Source organism: Diabrotica virgifera, chromosome 8 (genome assembly GCF_917563875.1).
Source record: "Diabrotica virgifera virgifera chromosome 8, PGI_DIABVI_V3a".
NCBI lineage: Eukaryota > Metazoa > Arthropoda > Insecta > Coleoptera > Chrysomelidae > Diabrotica > Diabrotica virgifera.
Genome location: NC_065450.1, coordinates 227618365 through 227640995, shown reverse-complemented (window position 1 = coordinate 227640995; position 22631 = coordinate 227618365). Strand labels below are relative to the sequence as shown.

Here is a 22631-nt window from a genome sequence, read left to right as displayed (position 1 = left end):
GATAGCAAATGGTCTGTTGTGCTGTATCCCATTCCGAATCCAGCTTGATCTCGACATTTATTACATTTGTCTGCTCTTAATATTATGTTTATGTTTGGTCTACTTCATCTTTTCTTGATTTATTTTTAATTTTATGATTATCTTGTTGATTCCAGTTTTTTAATCGCCCTGTCCAGTGCTATGTTAAAATTTTACTAGACAGGCTGTCACTTTTGTTGAATTGGTACTTCTATATTAATAGTTTCTGTATTTCCCTTGCCTGTTATAGCTTTTGTTTCTCCAGCCATTCCATGTTGTTTTGGATATTCTTTATTTGTTGACGAAGTTGTTGTCTTTCTTTTTGTACTCTTTCGTAGTTTTTCTATAGTATTAGGATTTCTTTTTTTTGCGCATTGTCTTCTTAGATTTCCTTTTGTTCCTTTCGAATTTCTTCCCTATCATTTTTTCATATCGTTCATCTCTATTTTTATGTCCTATATCAGTTCTAATGTTTTATCTAATTTTCCTCTTGTAGACTCTGTTTGTGGTGTTCTCTTCTTTATCATCGTCATCAGTTGAGCCGCTCTACATCTTTTTCTCTATTTGCCCTGTTTTTTATTTTTGTTATTCACGGTTAAGTTTATCACCGCGGAAAAAGAACTCAGTTTTTATCGGTGTTATTAACAGATTTTTTTAGTACTGTTTGAAGTTTTCTATGATTAGTTGATAATTATTGTATAAGTATTTAATTTGGTTTCCTGGTTTTTAAAACTTTTTTAAACAACTGGCAACATCGCAATCTGTTTGGCCAAGGCTTCTTTTTTATCCGTTGAAGAGAACCGGAAGCGCATGTGTATATTTGTTAACACTCTCAAATCTTACTTACGTAATTTTTATTAGTAATTATTAGTATCAATATTTTTAGATGGACCTGTGCCACCAAATTTGGCTAGAAGATATGGCAATAAGACTGTTATGCGTTTTGGCTCTAGACAGATTCGGCGATTTCGTATCTGACGCTGTGATCGCTCCGGTTAGAGAAACGTGTGCGCAATCGTTATGCGCAGTCATGAAACTCATGACGTCACAATCGTGTTACGAGGTTTTAAAGATACTTCTGCAGCTAATGGACCATGCGGAATGGGAAGCTAGGCACGGAGGTCTCTTGGGGTAAGTAGTTCTTATAGTTACATTTGTTCCATTGGATCTTTGCGCAAACGTAATGATTGATTTGCAAACAAGTTAAATCAAAACATTAAGTGAAACGTATGTCGGCATGTACTGTCAATGTAATCATTAGGAAATGGCTAGTACCCCGGTAGACTTATTTTATAAAGTTATTTTATTGAAGTATTTGATCTTTTTGCATTATTAAGGATATTGATGGACTCGGCATTAAACGGCTTGAACATCATACCGACTATTCTTTTTCTCATGATCATCTTTCAGTGCGTCACAGTTTTTCTATTTCTCTCTAACGCATTAAATTGTATGTGACAGAAAAAAAAGCACGTCTGTGAATATTTTGGTAATTATTCTAGTTTGGTGATTATTCTAGTTGTCGATAGATGGCGCCATAATCAAAAAAGAATTATTTATTAAATAAAATAATACTATTATCAATATAATCTGTACAATTTATAAGACTATACAAATGAAAGAAAATACCATTTTATAAATGCAATAGACACAATTGATTTGGTTTTATTCCAAATTGAAAATAAAATTTGACAACTGTCAGATTTAACTAAAATGTCACGTTAGAATAAATGTCATAAATGTGTATTATCACGGACTTACCTTTTTTTCTATAATTTGTGACGCACTGAAAAATGTTCATGAAACGGAGAATATTACGAATATTAAGATAAATGTAGAACGGTAATAAATAAATAAATTAAAAAAAAACAAAAAGATAAACAGTAAGCTGGAAAATAAACAAATAAGTTTTGTGTAAGAAAATAAACAAATAAATGCGCCCATGTCACTAAAAATAAGAAACGTCTAAATTATTAGTAAATAATGTATCAAATTAAAAAAATATTAATAAAGAACTTGTGTTTTTAAACTAGCATAATGGTGGTGGACACACATACCTCTTACTAAGTACTATACGTTTCTATTTATACAGAGTGAGTTTTATATAAATACGGAACTCCTCAATTATCTCGGAAACGGCTTGCACGATTTTTATAGGTGTGAGTGAGTAAGGGTCTTGTGATGTGGCCGATATTTTGGCGGTATTTACATTGTTGCCAGATCTTCAATTTTCTGGAGATCTAATAAACTTTCTTATTTCAAATGTAACACCCTGTATATTTTTTGCATTTTGAAGACCTTAAGAATTGATTGCTGAATTTATTTAAACAATTTTTTTAAACAAATTATAAAAATCAATTTTTTCTGTCCAGGTAGATATTATTTTAGGCTTTTTGGATCACTTAGAACAAAAAGCTCTCTTGGAATTTTTCTCCAAAGTTGATCTTTTTCGAGTTAAAAATAAATTAAAACTAAAAGCAAAAGAAAACCGACTATTTTCAAGGCCCAAAAACACAAGTACACAATATTATTTTTGGAATTACGAAGTGCCTAAATTCAATTTTTGAAAAAAACTAAATTTATGGTAATCGCGAAATCAAAGAATATCAGAGCTAATCTTATAATAGACAATACAGCGATTTAGCGTGTGTTCTGTTATAAATATCTAGGTGATTGGATCACAGACGATACTTATCAAACAAAAGAGATTAAATGCAGAATAGAAATGGCTAGATCAGTCTTTAATAGAATACTCAAACTCTTTTGCAATCGTGATATCAACATAAAGTTACGAATACGAGTGCTGCGGTGTTATGTCTTTTCCACCCTGTTATATGGGCTTGGACACTAAAACAGTCGACCATAAAAAACAATCGAAGCATTCGAGATGTGGTGCATTCTCAAAATATCATGGATGGACCGCGTCACTAACACGCAAGTACTCCAAACTTTAGACAGAAGATGCGAAATTATAAATGAGATAAAAACTAGAAAGATGGAATACTTGGAGCACACTATGAGGAGTTAAAAGTACGAACGTATGAACTTAGAAGAAATATCATACAGGGCAAAATTAAGGGCAAAAGAGGTGTGGGAAGAAGAAAAATATCGTGACTTCGCAATCTACGTGGATGGTTCGGGTGTAGTTCGATTTAACTTTTTAGAAGCGTTGCTAACAAAGTCGCAGTGGCCATGATGATTTTCAATCTTCGCTAGGAGTGACACATGAAGAAGAAGAATAAAGCGCTCCTGAGAGGACGGGCGACTGGGCTGCATTAACAACTAAAAATCAATGCTTTAAAATGAAATAAGCCCAATATACTTATCGGAAGCTGATAGGAGAAGGTTTGAACTTGAATTTAGGCACTTGATGATTTCAAAAATGATATTTTTTACTTGTGTTTTTGAGCCTTGAAGATCGTCTACTTTTCGTTTTTATTTTCAGTTTTAAATTGTTTATAATTCGAAAACTATCGAATTTAGAAAAAGAAATAAAAAAAGCCTTTTTTATTCCGAATGATCCAAAAAACCTAAATAGTATGGTATAGTTAGACCCAAACCCAGACATCCAAAGTGTCATCCAGACATTCAGAAAAAAGTCACACCATTTTGAGCGTCGGGTTTGGGGGGGGGAGAGGGGGGAGAAATCTGTAAATTCGTAGTTTTTTTAAGTTTTTCGTCAATATTTCTAAAACTATGCAGTTTAGCATGAACAACCCTCTATACAAAATTGTTCTACATTAAATTTGAAATAAAAAAGGACCTATGCATAACCCTTCTAAAATTAACGGTTCCAAAGTTACGGAGGTAGTATAGTATAACTGGTCCAAAAAAAGGCCTAAGCCAGACATCCAAAGTAAAAGTTTTCCTTCAACACCAAATTGTTCTATATGGTCCACATATTGTTTAGTAAAAAGTTACACCATTTTGAGCGTCCGGTTTGGGGGGGAAGTGGCGGAGAAGTCGGGTAAATTAGTAGTTTCTTTATGTTTTTCGTCAATATTTCTAAAACTATGCTTTAGCGTAAAGAATGTTCTATAGAAAAATGTTCTACATAAAATTTAAAACAAAAAAGGTTCTATAGATAATTGTTATAAAATCAGCGGTTCCAGAGTTACGGAGGGTGAAAAGTGGAGGTTTTCGATACTTTTTATATTTACCGATTTCTCCCCCCTCTCTCCCCCAAACCCGACGCTCAAAATGGTGTGACTTTTTTCTGAACATTATGTGGACCATATAGAACAATTTGGTGTTGGAGGATAACTTTCACTTTGGATGTCTGGGTTTTTGGTATAGTTATACCATACATTGCCCAAAAAATATAAAAAGTATCGAAAACCTCGACTTTTCACCCTACGTAACTCTGGAACCGTTGATGTTATGTTATAACAATTATGTATACAAGATTTTTTGTTTTAAATTTCATGTAGAACATTTTTGTATATAGCATTGTTTACACTAAAGCATAGTTTTGGAAATATTGACGAAAAACGTAAAAAACTACGAATTTGCAGATTTCTCCCCCTCTCCCCCCCAAACCCGACTCTCAAAATGGTGTGACTTTTTTCTGAACATTATGTGGACCATATAGAACAATTTGGTGTTGGAGGATAACTTTCACTTTGGATGTCTGGGTTTTTGGTATAGTTATACCATACATTGCCCAAAAAATATAAAAAGTATCGAAAACCTCGACTTTTCACCCTACGTAACTCTGGAACCGTTGATGTTATGTTATAACAATTATGTATACAAGATTTTTTGTTTTAAATTTCATGTAGAACATTTTTGTATATAGCATTGTTTACACTAAAGCATAGTTTTGGAAATATTGACGAAAAACGTAAAAAAACTACTAATTTACCGATTTCTCCCCCATCTGCCCTCCAAACCGGACGCTCAAAATGGTGTAACTTTTTACTGAACAATATGTGGACCATACAGAACAATTTGGTGTTGGAGGAAAACTTTTACTTTGGATGTTTGGGTTAGGCATTTTTTTGGACCAGTTATACTATACTACTTCCGTAACTTTGGAACCATGCAGTTTAGAAAGATTATGCATAGTGCCTTTTTTATTTCAAATTTAATGTAGAACAATTTTTTATAGAGGGTTATTCATTCTAAACCGCATAGTTTTAGAACTATTGACGAAAAACGTAAAAAACTACGAATTTACCGATTCCTCCCCCTCTCCCCCCAAACCCGACGCTCAAAATGGTGTGACTTTTTTCTGGACATTGTGTGGACCATATAGAACAATTTGGTGTTGAAGGATAACTTTCAGTTTGGATGTCTGGGTTATGCCCTCTTTTGGATCAACTATACTATACTAAAAATAATATCTGCCCTTGTCGAAAAAGTCGATTTTAAACCTACATTGCATAAAGAGTAAACAGTATCTCAAGGGCTTCAAAACGCAAAAAATATACCGCGCGTTCCATTTGAAATAAGAAAGTTCATTAGATTTCCAGAAAAATATAAGATCTGACAACAATGTAAATACCACTATAATATCGGCCGCATCACAAGACTGACTCACTGGGACCTATAAAAATCGTGCAAGTCGCTTACGAGAAAATTAAGGCGTTCCATATATAAACCTCACCCTGTATAAGAACAATTGTATTTTTCTCTTGTATATGAATTGATATTTCCAGATTAAAATATCTACTTGCCGTGAGAGAAGACATGATAGACAGTTTTCTCCCAGAAAGCTTCCCGTTTATCCTACTAGGACTCTCCGATCCAGTCGATGACGTGAGCGCAGTTGCCGCTTCTGCATTAATACCCGTGGCAGAAAAACTGACTGACCTTGTACCTGAACGTATCCCAGAAGTCGTCACGAAGCTTTGGGACTTGTTGTCCGAGCAAGACGAACTGGCAGCTGCTTGTAATAGTTTCATGGGGTTGCTGGCTGCGGTATTAAATCTGCCGAAGATGCAGGCGTTGTTGCCAGCGCAACCTTTGAATGAAGTTGTTCCCAGGTTGTGGCCGTTTTTGAGCCACGGAACAAGTTCCGTCAGGAAGGCAACACTGCAAACTTTAAGTAAGTACATACTTGTATTTTTAAAAACTCAAGCTTAAAACTTACCTTTTTCAATAGAGTTTCAATCGTACATATGTACAGTGAACTTTTTTAAGATAACTATTACTTTATATGACCCAACTGAAGAAGCTAGAACAGTTTAGGAACATTTTTCCGATTATTGAATTTGAAATCAATTACTTTTAATGGGAAATAAGCGACAATTTTTCAAAAAAAAATGATTTTATTAACGTTTCGAAGCCCAAATCGGGTTTCGTTGTCAAAATACTACTAAAATAAACAAAAATGTTGTTGCTAAGTAAAAAAATTCTTCTAATAATTTATTTAATCTGACTCATTTATATTGGCAATTTAGACGTATATTATACATTTTAAAGTAGAAGACTTTAAAATGATATTGCCAATATTTATGAGTTGCGTTCCTGGGACGACTTTACTAAAAGATAGTTCATTCGATTACATGAAAACAATCCCAACTCAAGAATATCCGTCACAAAAAAATCATAGCATGTGATATGTCTTAAAAAGACAACAAAATGCAACGATGACAGTAAAATTCTCGCGTTAGCGATTCCACAGTAAATCACGAGGGAAACATCGTAAGTATTTGGTCTTACATTTAATTTACTTTCAAAAAACTAATACCAAATTCTGACTTTAGTATGTTTAAATTATAAATAATATTAATAATACATACATAGATATACAATGAGTAATACTAAAATATAAAATTTGTATTAACTCGATATGTTATTGACTTACTAATCGTGGTATTTTCTTTCTATAGAAATATCTTGGCGATATATTTCTACAGAAATATATCTTGGCGATATCATTTTAAAGTCTTCTACTTTAAAATGTATAATATACGTCTGAATTGCCAATATAAATGAGTCAGATTAAATAAATATTAGAAGAATTTTTTTACTTATGGTTTTTCTCATGAGCATCTTTCAGTGCGTCACAGTTTTTCGATTTCATTCTAACGCATTAAATTGTATGTGACAGAAAAAAACGCACGTCGGTGATTACATTTCATCGGTGACATTTATAACATTTATTCTAGTTGTCAATAGATGGCGCTATAATCGAAAAAAATTATTTAGGAATTATATAATATATCTACGAATATATTCTGTACAATTTATAAGACTATACAAATCAAAGAAAATACAAGTGATTTGTTTTTATGCCAAATTGCAAATAAAATGTGACAACTGTCAGATTTAACTAAAATGTCATGTCACTAAAATGACTTACCTTTTTTTCTATCATTTGTGACGCACTGAAAAATGATCATGAAAAGAAGCATAGCAACAACATTTTTGTTTATTTTAGTAGTATTTTGTATTTTGACAACGAAACCCGATTTGGGCTTCGAAACGTTAATAAAATCATTTTTTTGGTAAAATTGTGGCTTATTTTCCATTAAAAGTAATTGATTATAAAAATGCCACTAGAAAATAGCTTCAGAACAATATTGAATTTGAATTAAATTTTTTGTAGGTACATTAACTGAAAAACCAAAAAGTGGTACTGCGATCCTTTGGGATGCTCAACTACTCCAAGACGCTCTTCGGCACATCTACCAAAGAGTTCTGGTCGAGCCCAATCCTGACGTACGCCTCGTGGCCGAAAAAGTGTGGTACAATTTAATAGAGAATTCCAGACTGGTCGAATTGTTGCATGCCGCTTGTCCGTTCATAACCGTTTGGTTGTACCTTTGTATGCAACCCGTACGACTGCCTTTCGATACGAACTTCCTCATTCACGCCAAGTCGCATAAGAAAAAATCGGATGCGTTGAACAGTTTCGATCACACGGTTGTGCCACCCAAGATGTACATAGGAGGTAAGAATACTATAATAACGCGTTTCGCAGTGACGTTCTGCAGTAGAAGCATATTCAATGTAAATCTTTGGAACCTTGAAGCTCAGTGTTGCCGGTTTTATTATTTTTAAGTAATTCATAGATACTATGAAAGGAATTTATGCGATATTAACGATACAGCATTTGAATATTATAATTATTAGCCTGTGATATTTAACTAAATATCCATTTTCTAATTTGTGACAGTGAAAGTGAACTGTTAAAAAACATTTTAATTGACTGCAGCATATGAGTAATTTAAATTATTGTAACATAAACGAGCGTTCGGGTATTTATTTACGACTTTATTGATTTATTTATACAAGTTTACTTTACAAATTTTAGCTTAAAACTAAACTCTATTTACAAATATGTCCGTATTTATAGCCCAGTTCTTATTCTGGAACAATCGACGCCCATCTCTAGCTATCAGCTTGTTCCGCCTACGTGACGTACGTTCGAGAACTCTCTCCTCCTCTCCGCCGACGCCTCGAACATTCGATTACGTCATTCTCGAGGTGTTTACTGTTATACGGGGGTCGGCCAAGAGTTCTCTTTCGTTACATTATATTTAACTTAATAATATAATTTAGTTTTGACGAACTAACGTTATTCTTAAGAGTGTAGGCGCAAATATTTTACTGGTATCCCTACTTTTTCTGTCTTTACATGGCAAATTACGTGTAGTAAGAATCTCACTGGTATGGATATGTAAACATTATTTGACAATGACATTGTCATCAATAACTTAGAGATGGCTTTTGAATGTTCTTGTATAACTGTTACTTGTATAGGTAATCGCTTAAATTATTAATTCAGTCAATGAATTCACTATGTATTCAGTGATAATAATACTGTACAACAAAAACTAATATTCAATCGAGAAAAGAGGAAAAGTGATAAAGTGATTTTCTTAATAATATTATGAAACGCTTACAATTTTGAACATCTTTAACAACATAATACTTGGATCACAGAATATATCCTGGTGTATTCTCTGCTTAGGATCTTCCATAAATAATAAACAATAAATAACTTTTTATTAATTTCAAGTCTTAAATAAATTATTTATCAAAATACACTATCAATGTTATTTAATAAACAACTCAAAATATTCCTGAAGCCGTATGAAATATCTAAAATTGTCACTGTCTTGTCAGCACATTCTGCTCGACTGAGTGCGTTGTATGACAAAGATAGCGAATGTTCGATTTGGAAAATATCACCACGGACATGGTGTCCATTTTTTTCGAATCCTGAAAAAACTAATAAATATTTTTAAACAATTTAAACGTAGAATGAAAGACTAAATTATTGTCGAGGGCCAAAAGTCCCTTAGAATAAATAAAAAGTTTCTTTTGAATGTTGAAAAGTTCTGTTTCTAATGTTTCCTACCTTTTAATTTTTTTAGGTATCGAAACCACTTCAACTCTGGTTAGGGAGCAAAACGCTATACCAGTTCGTTGCGCTGCCTCAAGAATGTTAGGTTCCCTTTCCCGATATATTACAAAGCCAGCACCAGGTGTAGATTATGCCACTAATGGTCTGGAAAATCCCATAGACTCTTACGTAAAAGTTCTAATGGTAAGTATACGATTTAAAAATAATGAAATTTCCACCATCATGCAATATTCGCTTGTCCAATGCTGGACATAGATCTCCCTCATAATTTTCCATTCGATATTGTGCTTCTGGCATCCAATTCATATGGCAACGTTTTATATCGTCAGTCCAACCACATCTGCTTCGATAGGCATCATTCTTTGGTCTTCATTTTGTAACGATACGAAAACACTTCAATTCTTTTTTTAAATTTTATCTTTTGCGGGAAACACTATCTTTCATTTTACCCTGTATATCATACAAGTCTTATTTAATATTCATTAAAAAACTATGTACTTGAGAATATTTTCTACGCATTTTAGAAGACTCCGATGAAAAATATTTAATCTGTTTGTTTTTTTTATCCTGAAGAACATTTATTGATTCAAGCCTGTATTTATTTCTCGATTGAAATATTAAGAATTGTTAATGGTTTCCGTTAAGAAATGATAAGTCTCTTTATAATATTGAAAAGCACTTATGAGTATGTGTTTGTTTTTCTTTTAATTAAGTGGGTCGCATTTGGAATGAATAATTACCTATCTTTTATTAAGCCGAAATGGAATTGAATCATCTAATTGCGACGGATAAACACCAAAAATTTTCCAGATCTTATCGTATATTTTTCTAACTAATGATTATAATTTATTGGCATCTTTTGGCATTTATTGGCATCTGGCAAAAGTTTTAAATATTTAAATTTTTTTATTAATTAATGTTCCGGGCATATTTGAGAAGGAGCATAAGTCAATTATTATATTATTAACGAAGTTATCACCTAACTTTATCTGCAAAAATCCGAATGCCACCTCTCACATCCACCTTAAAACAGATCCGCCCTGGTCTAAAAGGAGACTAGATGAGTATTATAACATTCTGCTAAAAATTAAAAATTATTTTTAAACTTTTTTTCTGTTTCGAAAGTTATGGGATACTTTTTATTGTGATTGGTGTATTTAAGACTGAAAAAACTGTTTATTCAACTTTTGTTTGTAGGTCCATTTGAATTCAAAATCAGCCCTCCAACGTATGGTAACAGGTCTAGTCATAGCCGAATGGGCTAAAGCCGATAAAGACGTAGAAACATGTCCCCTTAACCTGAAGACTCGCTTGCTCGAATGCCTCAACGAGTTCCTCTACTTCGATGAAATTGCTCATAGTTTTACGCGTCTAGCTCAGGAAACTAAAGACTTTTTGGCTACTTTACGTCATTATAAAGTGCCTATACCGGGCAATAACGAAAATGTCCTCACGCTCGACCAAATCGAGCAAGTTACTGGCCCGGAGACTCAATCGATTCTAGTCAATATTAAGATGAAACCCAAGGTATTGGAAAGTTTGGAGGAGAGGAGGAGAAATATCCACAACTCCGTGTCGCAGACCAATAAAGATCAGACAAGGCTTAGTACTAGCACGATGGGTAAGTACAAGTATATACTACATATACAGGGTGTTTCATTAATAATTTTAAATATTTTCACTGTAGATTCCTGGGTTCAAAATATTAAAGTTTGACCCAAATCACCTAGTCCGAAAATGCTTCCTAGGGGAGCTAGAACTCTTTGAAGATGGCGTCTTGTAATTAGTTTTTTGTAAATGCCTCCAAAATGCTGCTATTTAGAAAAATGAAAACTATCTACATAATTACACATACAGACTCGTAGTCCCCATTCAAACATCGACACACAGTTACCCATCAGCCAGCTTTGAGCGGAGGTGGCGGCTACCGCTCACTGCGGTTACAGCTCCGACGGAACTCCTCCTCACTACAGAGCGCGTCCACCTCGGCAGGTTCCAATTCACTCCATTGCATATTTGCCATTTGAGTTCTTCCCGATTCAGTACACCGCTAAGAACGAATTTCATTATTAGACCAGGACGCATCTGTAAAAATATTAATACATTTGGATGTTGAGAGGTGACTCATATTTTTTTGCAGCAAATTCTGGGACATAACTCACATAATAATATTTGAGTTATCCTCCCACTCAAAAAGGTCCGGAACATTGTTCAATGAATCAAAATGTCAAAAAATGAAGGAAACTTCTATTTTTTCTTGTTTTTTTTTGTTATAACTTTAAAAGTATTCATTTTTGAGAAAAGTTGTACCAACATAAAAGTTGCGTAATTCAATTTCCTTCAATATAGGATTAGCTAAAAATTTTAAAAATTGTCACCCTTGTTGCCAAATAGCAATAATTGCGAAGAAAAAAAAACCATAAAAAAACAAGTATTCCCATTTTACGTTTTTCAACCATTTTTGCTACACTTAGGACCTTCATATTTTACCCAGAAAAACTTTATGATATAATAAAACAACACTGTAAATTTCATTAGGATTGGTTTAACAGATTTTGCACAATAAATTTTGCAATCCAGCTTTCGCAAAAAAATGAATTTTTTCAAAATGTTGCAGGACTGAAAATAAAGTAGACAGCAATTTGATTTTTTTTTACATATAGAATGTACCTTTCATTTGAAATTTTTAAAAATTAAAATCGGTTAACTACTACAGTTTCAGGAATTTTTTTTTAAATAAACATTAATTTTTGGTGCTACGCGCAGGACAGCGGATACGTTTGCTCTGATTGGGCATTCCAATGACCTTTGATAATGATTGATAAATTTTAATTTTTAGTACATTTCGATATAAATAAATGAATTTGTTTATTGCAAAATAAAAACACATACATTGTCCTTTGAAATTACACTTTTTTAGCAAAAACTTTCTTTGTTCATATAATTTAACTTAGACAAAAAAGTTTATTATTTTTAAACATATGCAATTGTTTAAACAATATTTCACAGACAATAATCAAATTAGTTTGATTGTTGTGGAATTAAAATATTAAAATACAACAAAATATAGAGTTAGAAAATAACATATTATATAAAGATTTAAAGAAATTTTGGTGGAAATCAACTTGTGTGAATCGAACACCGCTGTCCTGCGCGTAGCACCAAAAATTAATGTTTATTTAAAAACATTTCTGACGCCGTGGTAGTTAACCGATTTTAATTTTACAAATTGCAAATGAAAGGTACAGTATTCTTCTATACGCAAAAAAAATTCAACTTGCTATCTGCTTTATTTTCAGTCCTGCAACATTTTGAAAAAATGATTTTTTTGCGAAAAATGGATTTCAAAATTTATTTTGCAAAATCTGTTGAACCAATCTTAATGAAATTTACAGTATTGTTTTATTATGCCATACAGTTTTTTTGGGTAAAATATGAAAGTCCTAAGTTTAGCATAAATGGTTGAAAACCGTAAAATGCAAATACTTGTTTTTTTATGGTTTTTTCGCAATTATTGGTATTTTTCAATAAGGGTGACAACTTTTATAATTTTTAACCAATCCTATATTGTAGGAAATTTAATTACGCAACTTTTATGTTAGTACAACTTTTCTCAAAAATGAATACTTTTAAAGTTATAAAAAAAACCAAGAAAAAAATCAAATTTTTCCTTAATTTTTTGACATTTTGATTATTTAAACAATGTTCCGGACTTTTTTGAGAGGGAGGATCACTCAAATATTATTATTTGATTTATTTTCAAGCAATTTCTGCAAAAAAATATGAGTCACCTCTCAACGTCGATCTCAAAACAGATCCGCCCTGGACTAGATTCACTTTGCTCGTCTTAAATACAATCTCGGTATCCATCACTCCGTGGTTTCGCCGGAGAGTTGGTACGTGGGGGTTGCGCCGATATGGAAACGCGTTCGATCCTCTGTTGTTGATCTGCCGAACGCCGGGCTGCAGGCATCGTATCATTACATTCTTCTTTTTTATCTACTATAAACATAAAATTTTTATTTTAGCCGCAATAGCGGGCGCAGCCGTTATGTTTAGAGTGATCCCTGAAAAGTTTGTATCAATGGTAAAGCCCTTAATGAAGTCGCTGAACAATGAAAGTAACGAGGAATTGCAGAAGATAGCAGCGGAACATTTATCGATATTAATAGATCAGACTAGAGACAGGCAAAATAATCCCAACGAAAGAATCATTCAACATGTCAGTAATTATTTAAAGTAAGTATATTTGCTTTTCTAGTTATATGAGTATTTTTTGTGAATTTTAAATGACCCATATTATTTTCGTTTATAAAAAAAGTTAATATTTAAAATTAGCAATTTAGACGAAGCAATGAAGCACTAAAAAGCCCAAAACCTTGGAATTTTGTGCAGTAAGATGAATCGTCATGCAACTTTTTGCATTCGATTAGAGAGTGTCAGGCAACTTTGTGAACTAAATTCATCTAGGGCAAAAATTTTTGTGCATAAGAAAATGCATTTTAAAAGTGCATCTCGAAGAGGTGAAAATGAAAAATTTAGTACTTGGGAAATATTGACGTAAATGAGTTGAATTTTTATACTCGGGGGTTTTGGGGATCGCTGAGCACGAATTTCATATCGGCGATGGTCTCCAAGGTACCTGGTGCCCACGGTGGAACTCGTCGCCTAGAGTTTTGTTTTAATCATTAAAAATCAGTCAATATCCATTAGTCGGGGGGTTTTGGAGTCGCAGGCCACGAATTTAATGTTGGCGATGGCATCCAAGATACCTGGTGCCCAGGGTGGATCTCGCCGTCTAGAGTTTTTAGTTATAATTATCAAAAATCAGCCAAAAACTATTACCCTGGGGGTTTTGGAGGTCGCTGAGTACGATTATCATGTCGGCGATGGTCTCCAAGGTACCTGGTGCCCAGTGTGGAACTCGTCGCCTGGAGTTTTATGTTATAACCATTCAAAAACAGTCAATAACCATTACTCGGGGGGTTTTTGGAGTCGCTAAACACAATTTAATGTTGGCGGTGGTCTCCAAGGTACCTGGTTCCCAGGGTGCAACTCGTCGCCTGGAGTTTTATGTCGTAATTATTCAAAATCAGTGAAAACCCATTAATCTGAGAGTTTTGGGGGTCGCTTAGTACGAATTTCATGTCGGCGATGGTCTCTAAGTTACCTGGTGCCCAGGATGAAACTCGTCGCCTGGAGTTTTATGTTGTAACCATTCAAAACCAGTCAATAACCATTACTCGGGGGTTTTTGGGGTCTTTGAGTACGAATTTCATGTCGGCGATGGTCTCCAAAGTACCTGGTGCCTAGGGTGGAACTCGTCGCCTGCAGTTTTATGTTATATTCATTCAAAATCAGTCAGTATCCATTACTTCGGTGTTTTGGGGTTCGCTAAATATATTTCTCATTAATAATTTTTTTTAACACTTTTACATTATATCCTAAAAAATTACCTATTTAAAAATTATTTGAAAATTTTGTCGCTTTTAAAGCAGTTGTCGTTAAATTTTGACACTAATGACATATATGAAATTTTGATATAATTGGCATTTCAAGGGTAATTAAGTTATATCAGCGATTTTTTGTGTTTTCTGCGGTATTATTTTAAAGTTTAAATTTGTAGTCTGCTTTTATATAAAAACACAGTGGTTTTTAGAACTCTTTAGCGACGTATTAGTATAATATAATGTTGATGGATTACCGTCGAAGGCCGATATGATCAACCAAAAAAGATGTATATGGTGATTTTTCTATTGACTTTCTTGGGTGTGAATCTGTCTTTTTATTTTACTGCTCCTGGTTTAAAAACAAAGCATAGTATATATGTGAATACATCCAAGCTACACTTTTATGTAGTTCTGTTCTTTTAAAAATTTTTAATTATAAAAAAATATCTAAAAAGTGATACCGTATTTAAAGCTTAAGTTTTTAATATTGGTGTTTTGAAAAATCATATATTTTATACTTGTTAGTTTTGTTAATTACAGAATAAATAATAATATTATATCAAGCTGTTTAAGATTGGTATTAAAGGAATTTTCATTGTCTACAGTCTATAGCTGCGCTGTTTTATAATTTTGGTTTTCGAAATTGCGGAAGAGAGAAATTTGTGTAACTTCAAGTAAGTAAATATATTTTTTATTTTATTTTACTTTTTTATTAATTTTTTCATTATATTATACAAATAAATTGATTTTGAAGACGTGCACTAATATTTAATTTACTACGTATTTTTTAGATTATTTTATACCTACTTTGAAGACCATCGCCAACATGAAATTGATGCCCAACGACCCCTAAAACCTTCATAGTAATGGTTATTGACTGATTTTGTATGATTTTACCATAAAACTTTAGGCGACGAGTTTCACCCTTGGCGCCAGGTACCTTGGAGACCATCACCGTCATGAAATTCATGTTCAGCGACCCTAAAACTCCCCGAGTAATGGCTTTAAATGATTTGTAATAATTATAACATGAAACTCTAGACGACGAGTTCCACTTTGGACACCAGGTACCTTGGAGAACATCGAACACATGAAATTATTGTTCAGCGACTCCCAAAATTCTCAGAGTAATGGTTATTGACTGATTTTGAATGATTATAACATAACACTCCAGGCAACGAGTTCCACACTGGGCACCAGGTACACAGGAGACCATCGCCGTCATGAAATTAGTGCTCAGCGACCCCCATAAACCCCCCGCGTAATGGTTTTAAATGATTTGGAATAATTATAACATAATACTCCAGACGACGAGCTCCACCCTAGGCACCAGGTATCTTGGAGACCATCGACTACATGAAACTCTTGTTCGGCGACCCCCATAACCCTCAGAGTAATGGTTATTGACTGATTTTGAATGATTATAACATAAAACTCCAGGCGACGAGTTCCACCCTAGGCACCAGGTATCTTGGAGACCATCGCCAACACTAAATTCGTGGCCGACGACCCCAAAAACCCCCCGAGTAATGGATATTGACTGATTTTTAATGATTATAACGTAAAACTCTAGGCGAAGAGTTCCACCGTGGGCACCAGGTACCTTGGAGACCATCGCCGATATGAAATTCGTACTCAGCGATCCCCAAAACCCCCATTTTAAAAATTCAACTCATTTCCATCAATATTGCCCGAGTTTTAAATTTTTCATTTTCACCTCTTCGACATGCACTTTTAAAATGCATTTTCTTCTGCACAAAAATTTTTGCCCTAGATGAATTTAGTTCACAAAGTTGCCTGACACTCTCTCTAATCGAATGCAAAAAGTTCCATGACGATTCATCTTACTGCACAAAATTCCTAGGTTTAATGCTTGGTTGCTTCGTATAATTAAAAAAAATAATAAATGAAGCCTGTCGCCATAGTACATAGTATCGAATACTCGTAACATCTCAGAACTCAAGCTCTCAGTTCTAATGTAAAGTATTTATTTCAGTGAATTGTTTTCATTTTTACAAACGCTTTTCTTGCTATTTCTATTCTGGTCCTTATTTCTGTTGTTTGATCATTATTTTCGGAAGTCTAGGTTACCAGGTGTTTATATTTATCAACTCTTTCTGTCGGTAGTACCTCTTCCAAATGTATGTTGTTTGTAGCACGTACCATAATCAAGGTGTCATCTACATATTTTATGTTGTTAGTAGTTCTTTCGACAATTATTATTCGTTCACTGAGATAGTAATTCTTGGTTCGTTATTTTGATTGACTGGGTTCGTTATCTATTACAATTTGTGCTCATTGATTCCAGTAAAGGTTTGTTATTATTCTTAAGTCCCTATTGTCTATGTTTTCTGTCTTTGGAATTTGGACTAATTTTTCGTGTCCTACTTTGCCAAATGCTTTTTCAAAATCAACGTAACGAACATGCACATCCACATTCGTGTTCATGAATCTTTAGCTATTACATTAAAAGCAAATAACGTCTTTCAGGGTCCTAGTCGGTTTTGGAACCCAAACTGGATATCATCTATTCCAAAATCCAGTTTTTTATTTAACCCGGGAGCAGTCGCGCTCACTTCTCTCACGTAAGTAGTCGCGCGATGAGAAAAAAATTTAACAATACAAATTTAAATACGAATTTAAAACAACTTTCCATTTTATAATGTTTTTATTTACTTGTTATGTTAAAGATATCTATTTCTAACAATTTTAAAGTTAATTGGTTCTCGTCAAAGCCATAAATTCCACAAAAAAAATTTTAAAATTAAAAAAAATCCCACGCATTACTACAATCTTCCTCGAGGTAATTACGAGTGGAAAATTTGGTGCAAGAATTTTCATCAGCACGTTATCACGGAAAAGGATAAAATGTTAGAGATTTTTTTAACGGCACGACTGCTTCCGGGTTAAACCACCATGAATTATTTGCAAAAATAATTTGAGAACATGACTTATTAATGATATTGTTCTGTATTCACTACAGTTTTTAGCGTATGTATTTTTAGAGCAGCGCAAAAGGTGGAGAGTAACCATTGTTTCAGTATGTGTCCTGTTTTGTATATTGTGTTAAATAAGTCTAAGGTTTCATCATTTATGCATTTTAAGCTTTCTACTGTTCTATCGTTTTCTGTAATGATGTAATTCAATGTGAGATTTTAGTAAACTCAATGCTACATTTATATTTCAGGAGCGATCCTGAGTATACTCCTGTAATTTATAAACACCAAGAGGAAGAAAGTTCTTCCCAGAAGGATTTTCTTAAACCGGGAAACTATAATGGTATAGTTACACTAAATAACCAACAAAGAACGGCCGAAAGAGCGGCTTTAAAGAGATGTAACAGCACGGGACGAGGTAAGTGATTTTATTGCAATTTAAAGTTCTTTCTAAATTGAAGAGTCAATGGAGCACAGTCTGTTGATATGTGCTAACTTTGCCATTATTCTATATTAACACACTGACTGCCACAATAGTGAAAAAAGTTCCTTCCAGCCACAAATATTTTATCCTCTATATACACATACAAGTGATAATCTCCTCATGACAGTCAACCTGTTAACTATAACAATGTACCCAGATAACATGTTTAACCCAGATATTTTTAGTGACTCAACCATGTACAGGGTTATTCACTATATTTTGAACCCCCTGCAAACTGCTTTATTTACAGAATTAGAAAAAAAATGTAAAATATAAAAGTTATTCGATTTTTAAATTATGATTTTTGACATATATATCATACTAGTGACGTCATCCATTTGGGCGTGATGACGTAATCGACTATTTTTAAATGGGAAAAGGGGTCGAGTGATAGCTCATTTGAAAGGTTATTTAATTCCCTATTCAGTAATATAAACATTAACATGATTAATTACACACGGTATCCAAAAAAAATTTTTAATCAAATTAATTGACACAAGAAGAAGAATTTATGTAATTTATTTAATTTAAAAACATTTTACTGCTGTTAGAGAACAGAAATAAAAGTTTATTGCACAAATAAACATTGATTTTTGCTTAAATTCAATGTTCAAACTGACAAGAGGTAGATGGGTGGCTGCTTGAACATTGAATTTAAGTGAAAAGTAATGTTTATTTATTAAATAAACATTTATTTCTGTTTTCTGACAGCAGTAGAATGTATTTTGAATTAAATAAATTACATACATTCTTCATTTTGTGTCAATTAATTTAATTTAAAATTTGTTTTTTGGACACCCTGTAAAATTATCATGTTAATGTTTATATTACTCAATAGGGAATTAAATAACCTTTCAAATAAGCTAGCACTCGATCCCTATTCCTATAAAAAAATAGTTGATTACGTCATCACGCCCAAATGGATGACGTCACTAGTACGATATATAATGTCAAAAAACCATAATTTAAAAATCGAATAAATTTTGTATTTTACATTTTTTTCTGATTCTGTAAATAAAGCAGTTTATAAGGGGGTCAAAATATAGTGAATAACCCTGTACATCTCGTAATTAGTACCTACTGATGATGGCCATTCCGATAACTTTCTGTGCTGTATAATATAAATATTTTTTAATTTCAGGCCCTGGTAGACCCCCAGCGACTGATATTCCAATGGACGAACTATTTAAAGAAGAAGATGAAGCTCAGAAAACCAATGCAATTCTGAGACGAGGTGGTACCCAAGCTCTCGTGGCCCTTGTCAAACATTTTGGAGAACACGTACCAACAGCTGTACCTAAACTGTGGGAATTAATGATCGGTCGATTGACCGAGTCCATAGATCCGTTTAATTTCATTGCTCAAGATTTTTATGGCAAGGACGAGCAAGCGGAAACAATTTTGTGGTCCTTACAGGTAAAGATAGGCACTATTCTTTTTCTCATAGACATCTTTCAGTGCGTCACAGTTTTTCGATTTCTTTCTAACGCATTAAATTGTATGTGACAGAAAAAAGGCACGTCTGTGATTACAGACATTTATAACATTTATTCTAGTTGTCGATAGGTGGCTATAATCGAAAAAAAATTATTTGCGAATTATACAGGGTGTAACAAAAATACAGGTCATAAATTTAGTCACATATTCTGGTACCAAGAATAATTCGATTGAATCTAACTTACCTTAGTACAAATGTGCACATAAAAAAGTTACAGTCCTTTAAAGTTATAAAATGAAAATTGATTTTTTTCAATATATCGAAAACTATTAGAGATTTTTTATTGAAAATGGACATGTGGCATTCTTATGGCAGTAGCATCTTAAGAAAAAATTATAGTGAAATTTGGACACCCCATAAAAATTTTATGGGGGTTTTGTTCCTTTAAACCTCCCAAACTTTTGAGCACGTTCCAACTAAATTATTATTGAAGTACCATTAGTTAAACACAATATTTATAAGACTTTTTGCCTCATCGTACTTTTTCGAAAAGTCAGTTTTTATCGAGATATTTCGAATATTTGTCAAATCCACCACATATTTGTATATGATTAAGTATGATTATGGAAACTTGGTAATATGAAAATTTATTTATGATTTACATTTTTAGGGATATTTTGAACCATATTAAAAAAGAAGCCACATCTCGATAAAAGGTGCCTTTTCGAAAAAATACAGAGAGGCAAAAAAGTTTTAAAAACACTCTGTTTAACTAATGGTACCGCATTAATATTTTAATTGAAACGTACACAACATTTGGGGGGTTTAAAAGAACAAAACCCCCATAAAATTTTTATGTAAACATATTGAAAAATAAGCCTCAACTCGATAAAAACTGCCTTATCGAAAAAATACTGAGGCAAAAAAGTTTTAGTAACATTGAATTTAACTGATGGTACCAAAATAATAATTTAATTGAGACGTACACAGTTTGGGGGGGGGGGGGGTTTAAGGGAACAAAATCCCCATAAAATTTTTATGGGGTGCACAAATTTCACTATAATTTTTCTTTAAGATGTTCCTGCGATAAGAATGCCACATGTCCATTTTCAATAACAAATCTCGAATAGTTTTCGATATATTCGAAAAAATCGATTTTTATTTTGTAACTTCAAAGGGCTGTAACTTTTTTTATGTGCATATTTGTACTAAGGTAAGTTAGGTTAATTCGAACTATTTTTGGTCCCAGAATATGTGATTTTTATGTGCATATTTGTACTAAGGTAAGTTAGGTTAATTCGAACTATTTTTGGTCCCAGAATATGTGATTTAATTTATGACCTGTATTTTTGTTACACCCTGTATAATATATCTACGAATATAATCTGTACAATTTATAAGACTATACAAATCAAAGAAAATACCATTTTATAAATGCAGTAAACACAATTGATTTGTTTTTATGCCAAATTGCGAATAAAATGTGACAACTGTCAGATTTAACTAAAATGTCATCTTAGAATAAATGTTATACGCTGTGAGCTCGTACGTAGAGGGGATATTTACAAATTCGCGAACGCCAGTAGTGACAAGTCTGTAAACCTTTACCGGAAATTTGACATAAATGTCAAAGTGATTAATTTAAAATTAAAATTAAAAACATTAATTATAAAAAATATTAGTTGGTCAAAGCTGTGGTATATATTTTTACCTTAAATATGCTTACGTTTTAAATACTGAATTTAAGTTTTTTTAATGTTCTATTAATCTATTAATCCATTAATCTTAGCGCCATCTACACGATGATTGTGAAAGTATCCGAAGTAAGAAATTCATATTTTGTCAATAGAACGTCAAAATGATTAGCAATATCTTAAAAAAATCCATTACAATTTAATTACTTTTTTGCGTTGTAAATATTAAGCGATAACAATTAAATAATAAATTTAAAAATTACCGGTGAAAGTTGAATAGTAGTCCGCTAGGAGCGACACCAGCGAAGCTCACAGCGTATAAATGTATGTTATCACGGACTTACCTTTTTTCTATCATTTGTGACGCATTGAAAAATGCTCATGAAAATAAGCATACTATTTTATTGGGAAATAAGCCAGAATTTAAGTTCTTCTTCTTTTTGTGTATTCAGCATTAAAGTTAAAAATGAAATTGGTTGACGTTTCGACTTTCACTTCGGAAGCCGTTATCGAAATACCAGATATTAATAAATTAAACAACTTTTGTTTAAAAATATCTTCTAATAATTTAATTTAATTTGACTTATTCATTCATATCGGCAATTCAGACATATATTATACATTTTAAAGTAGAAGACTTTAAAATGATATTGACAATATTGATGAGTTGCGTTCCTGGGACGACTTTATTGAAAGATAGTTCAGTCGATTACATGAAATCAGTGGCGTAACAAACTCCGTCGGGGCCCCCCCGCAAAATAGGAAATGGGGCCCCTTTAAAAAATTACTAAAGGTGACTTGTGTAACAAAAACGTATACGGGTTAGGTTATTGTATTTATGCACTGTTTATAAAAACTTATATTTTTGATTTTTATTGGTATAGAATAAAATAGAACAAAAATTGAGAGCGTAGGCGCAAAATTTCGTGACACTGCTTTTTAAATTCATTTTTTTGAATCCTGAGAAAACTAGTAAGTATTTTTGAAAAATTTAAACGCAAAATGAAAGATTACATATGAACCCTGAAAACTTCTATAATGTTTAATTTAATAAGTTACAGCGGTGAAAAAAAAAGAGAATGTTTAGTATCATTTTTAATTTCAAATATCCCATTCAAAAGGGACTTTTTGTTTATTCTAAGTAACTTTCAGCCCTCGGTAATAATGTAATCTTTGTTTCTGCGTTTAAGCTTTTCAAAAATTTTATGAGTTTTCTTAGAATTAAAAAAAATGAATGCATTTAAAAAGCATTAATCCGAAATTTTGCTCCTACACTCTTTAAATTATTACAT

General features: G+C 32.8%; 1 protein-coding gene across 2 annotated transcripts in view; it reads left to right on the top strand.

Annotated features, from left to right (window-relative positions):
• LOC114331805 (TATA-binding protein-associated factor 172) overlaps nt 1–22631 on the top strand; it is a 106719-nt gene that overhangs the window by 43025 nt on the left and 41063 nt on the right. For both annotated transcript variants that reach the window (XM_050659725.1, XM_050659726.1), the window contains 8 exons: nt 905–1149; nt 5679–6067; nt 7574–7918; nt 9348–9520; nt 10535–10958; nt 13366–13576; nt 17975–18141; nt 19349–19623. In XM_050659725.1, coding sequence (XP_050515682.1) covers nt 905–1149; nt 5679–6067; nt 7574–7918; nt 9348–9520; nt 10535–10958; nt 13366–13576; nt 17975–18141; nt 19349–19623 — 2229 coding nt within the window. The remainder of the gene's footprint in view (nt 1–904; nt 1150–5678; nt 6068–7573; nt 7919–9347; nt 9521–10534; nt 10959–13365; nt 13577–17974; nt 18142–19348; nt 19624–22631) is intronic.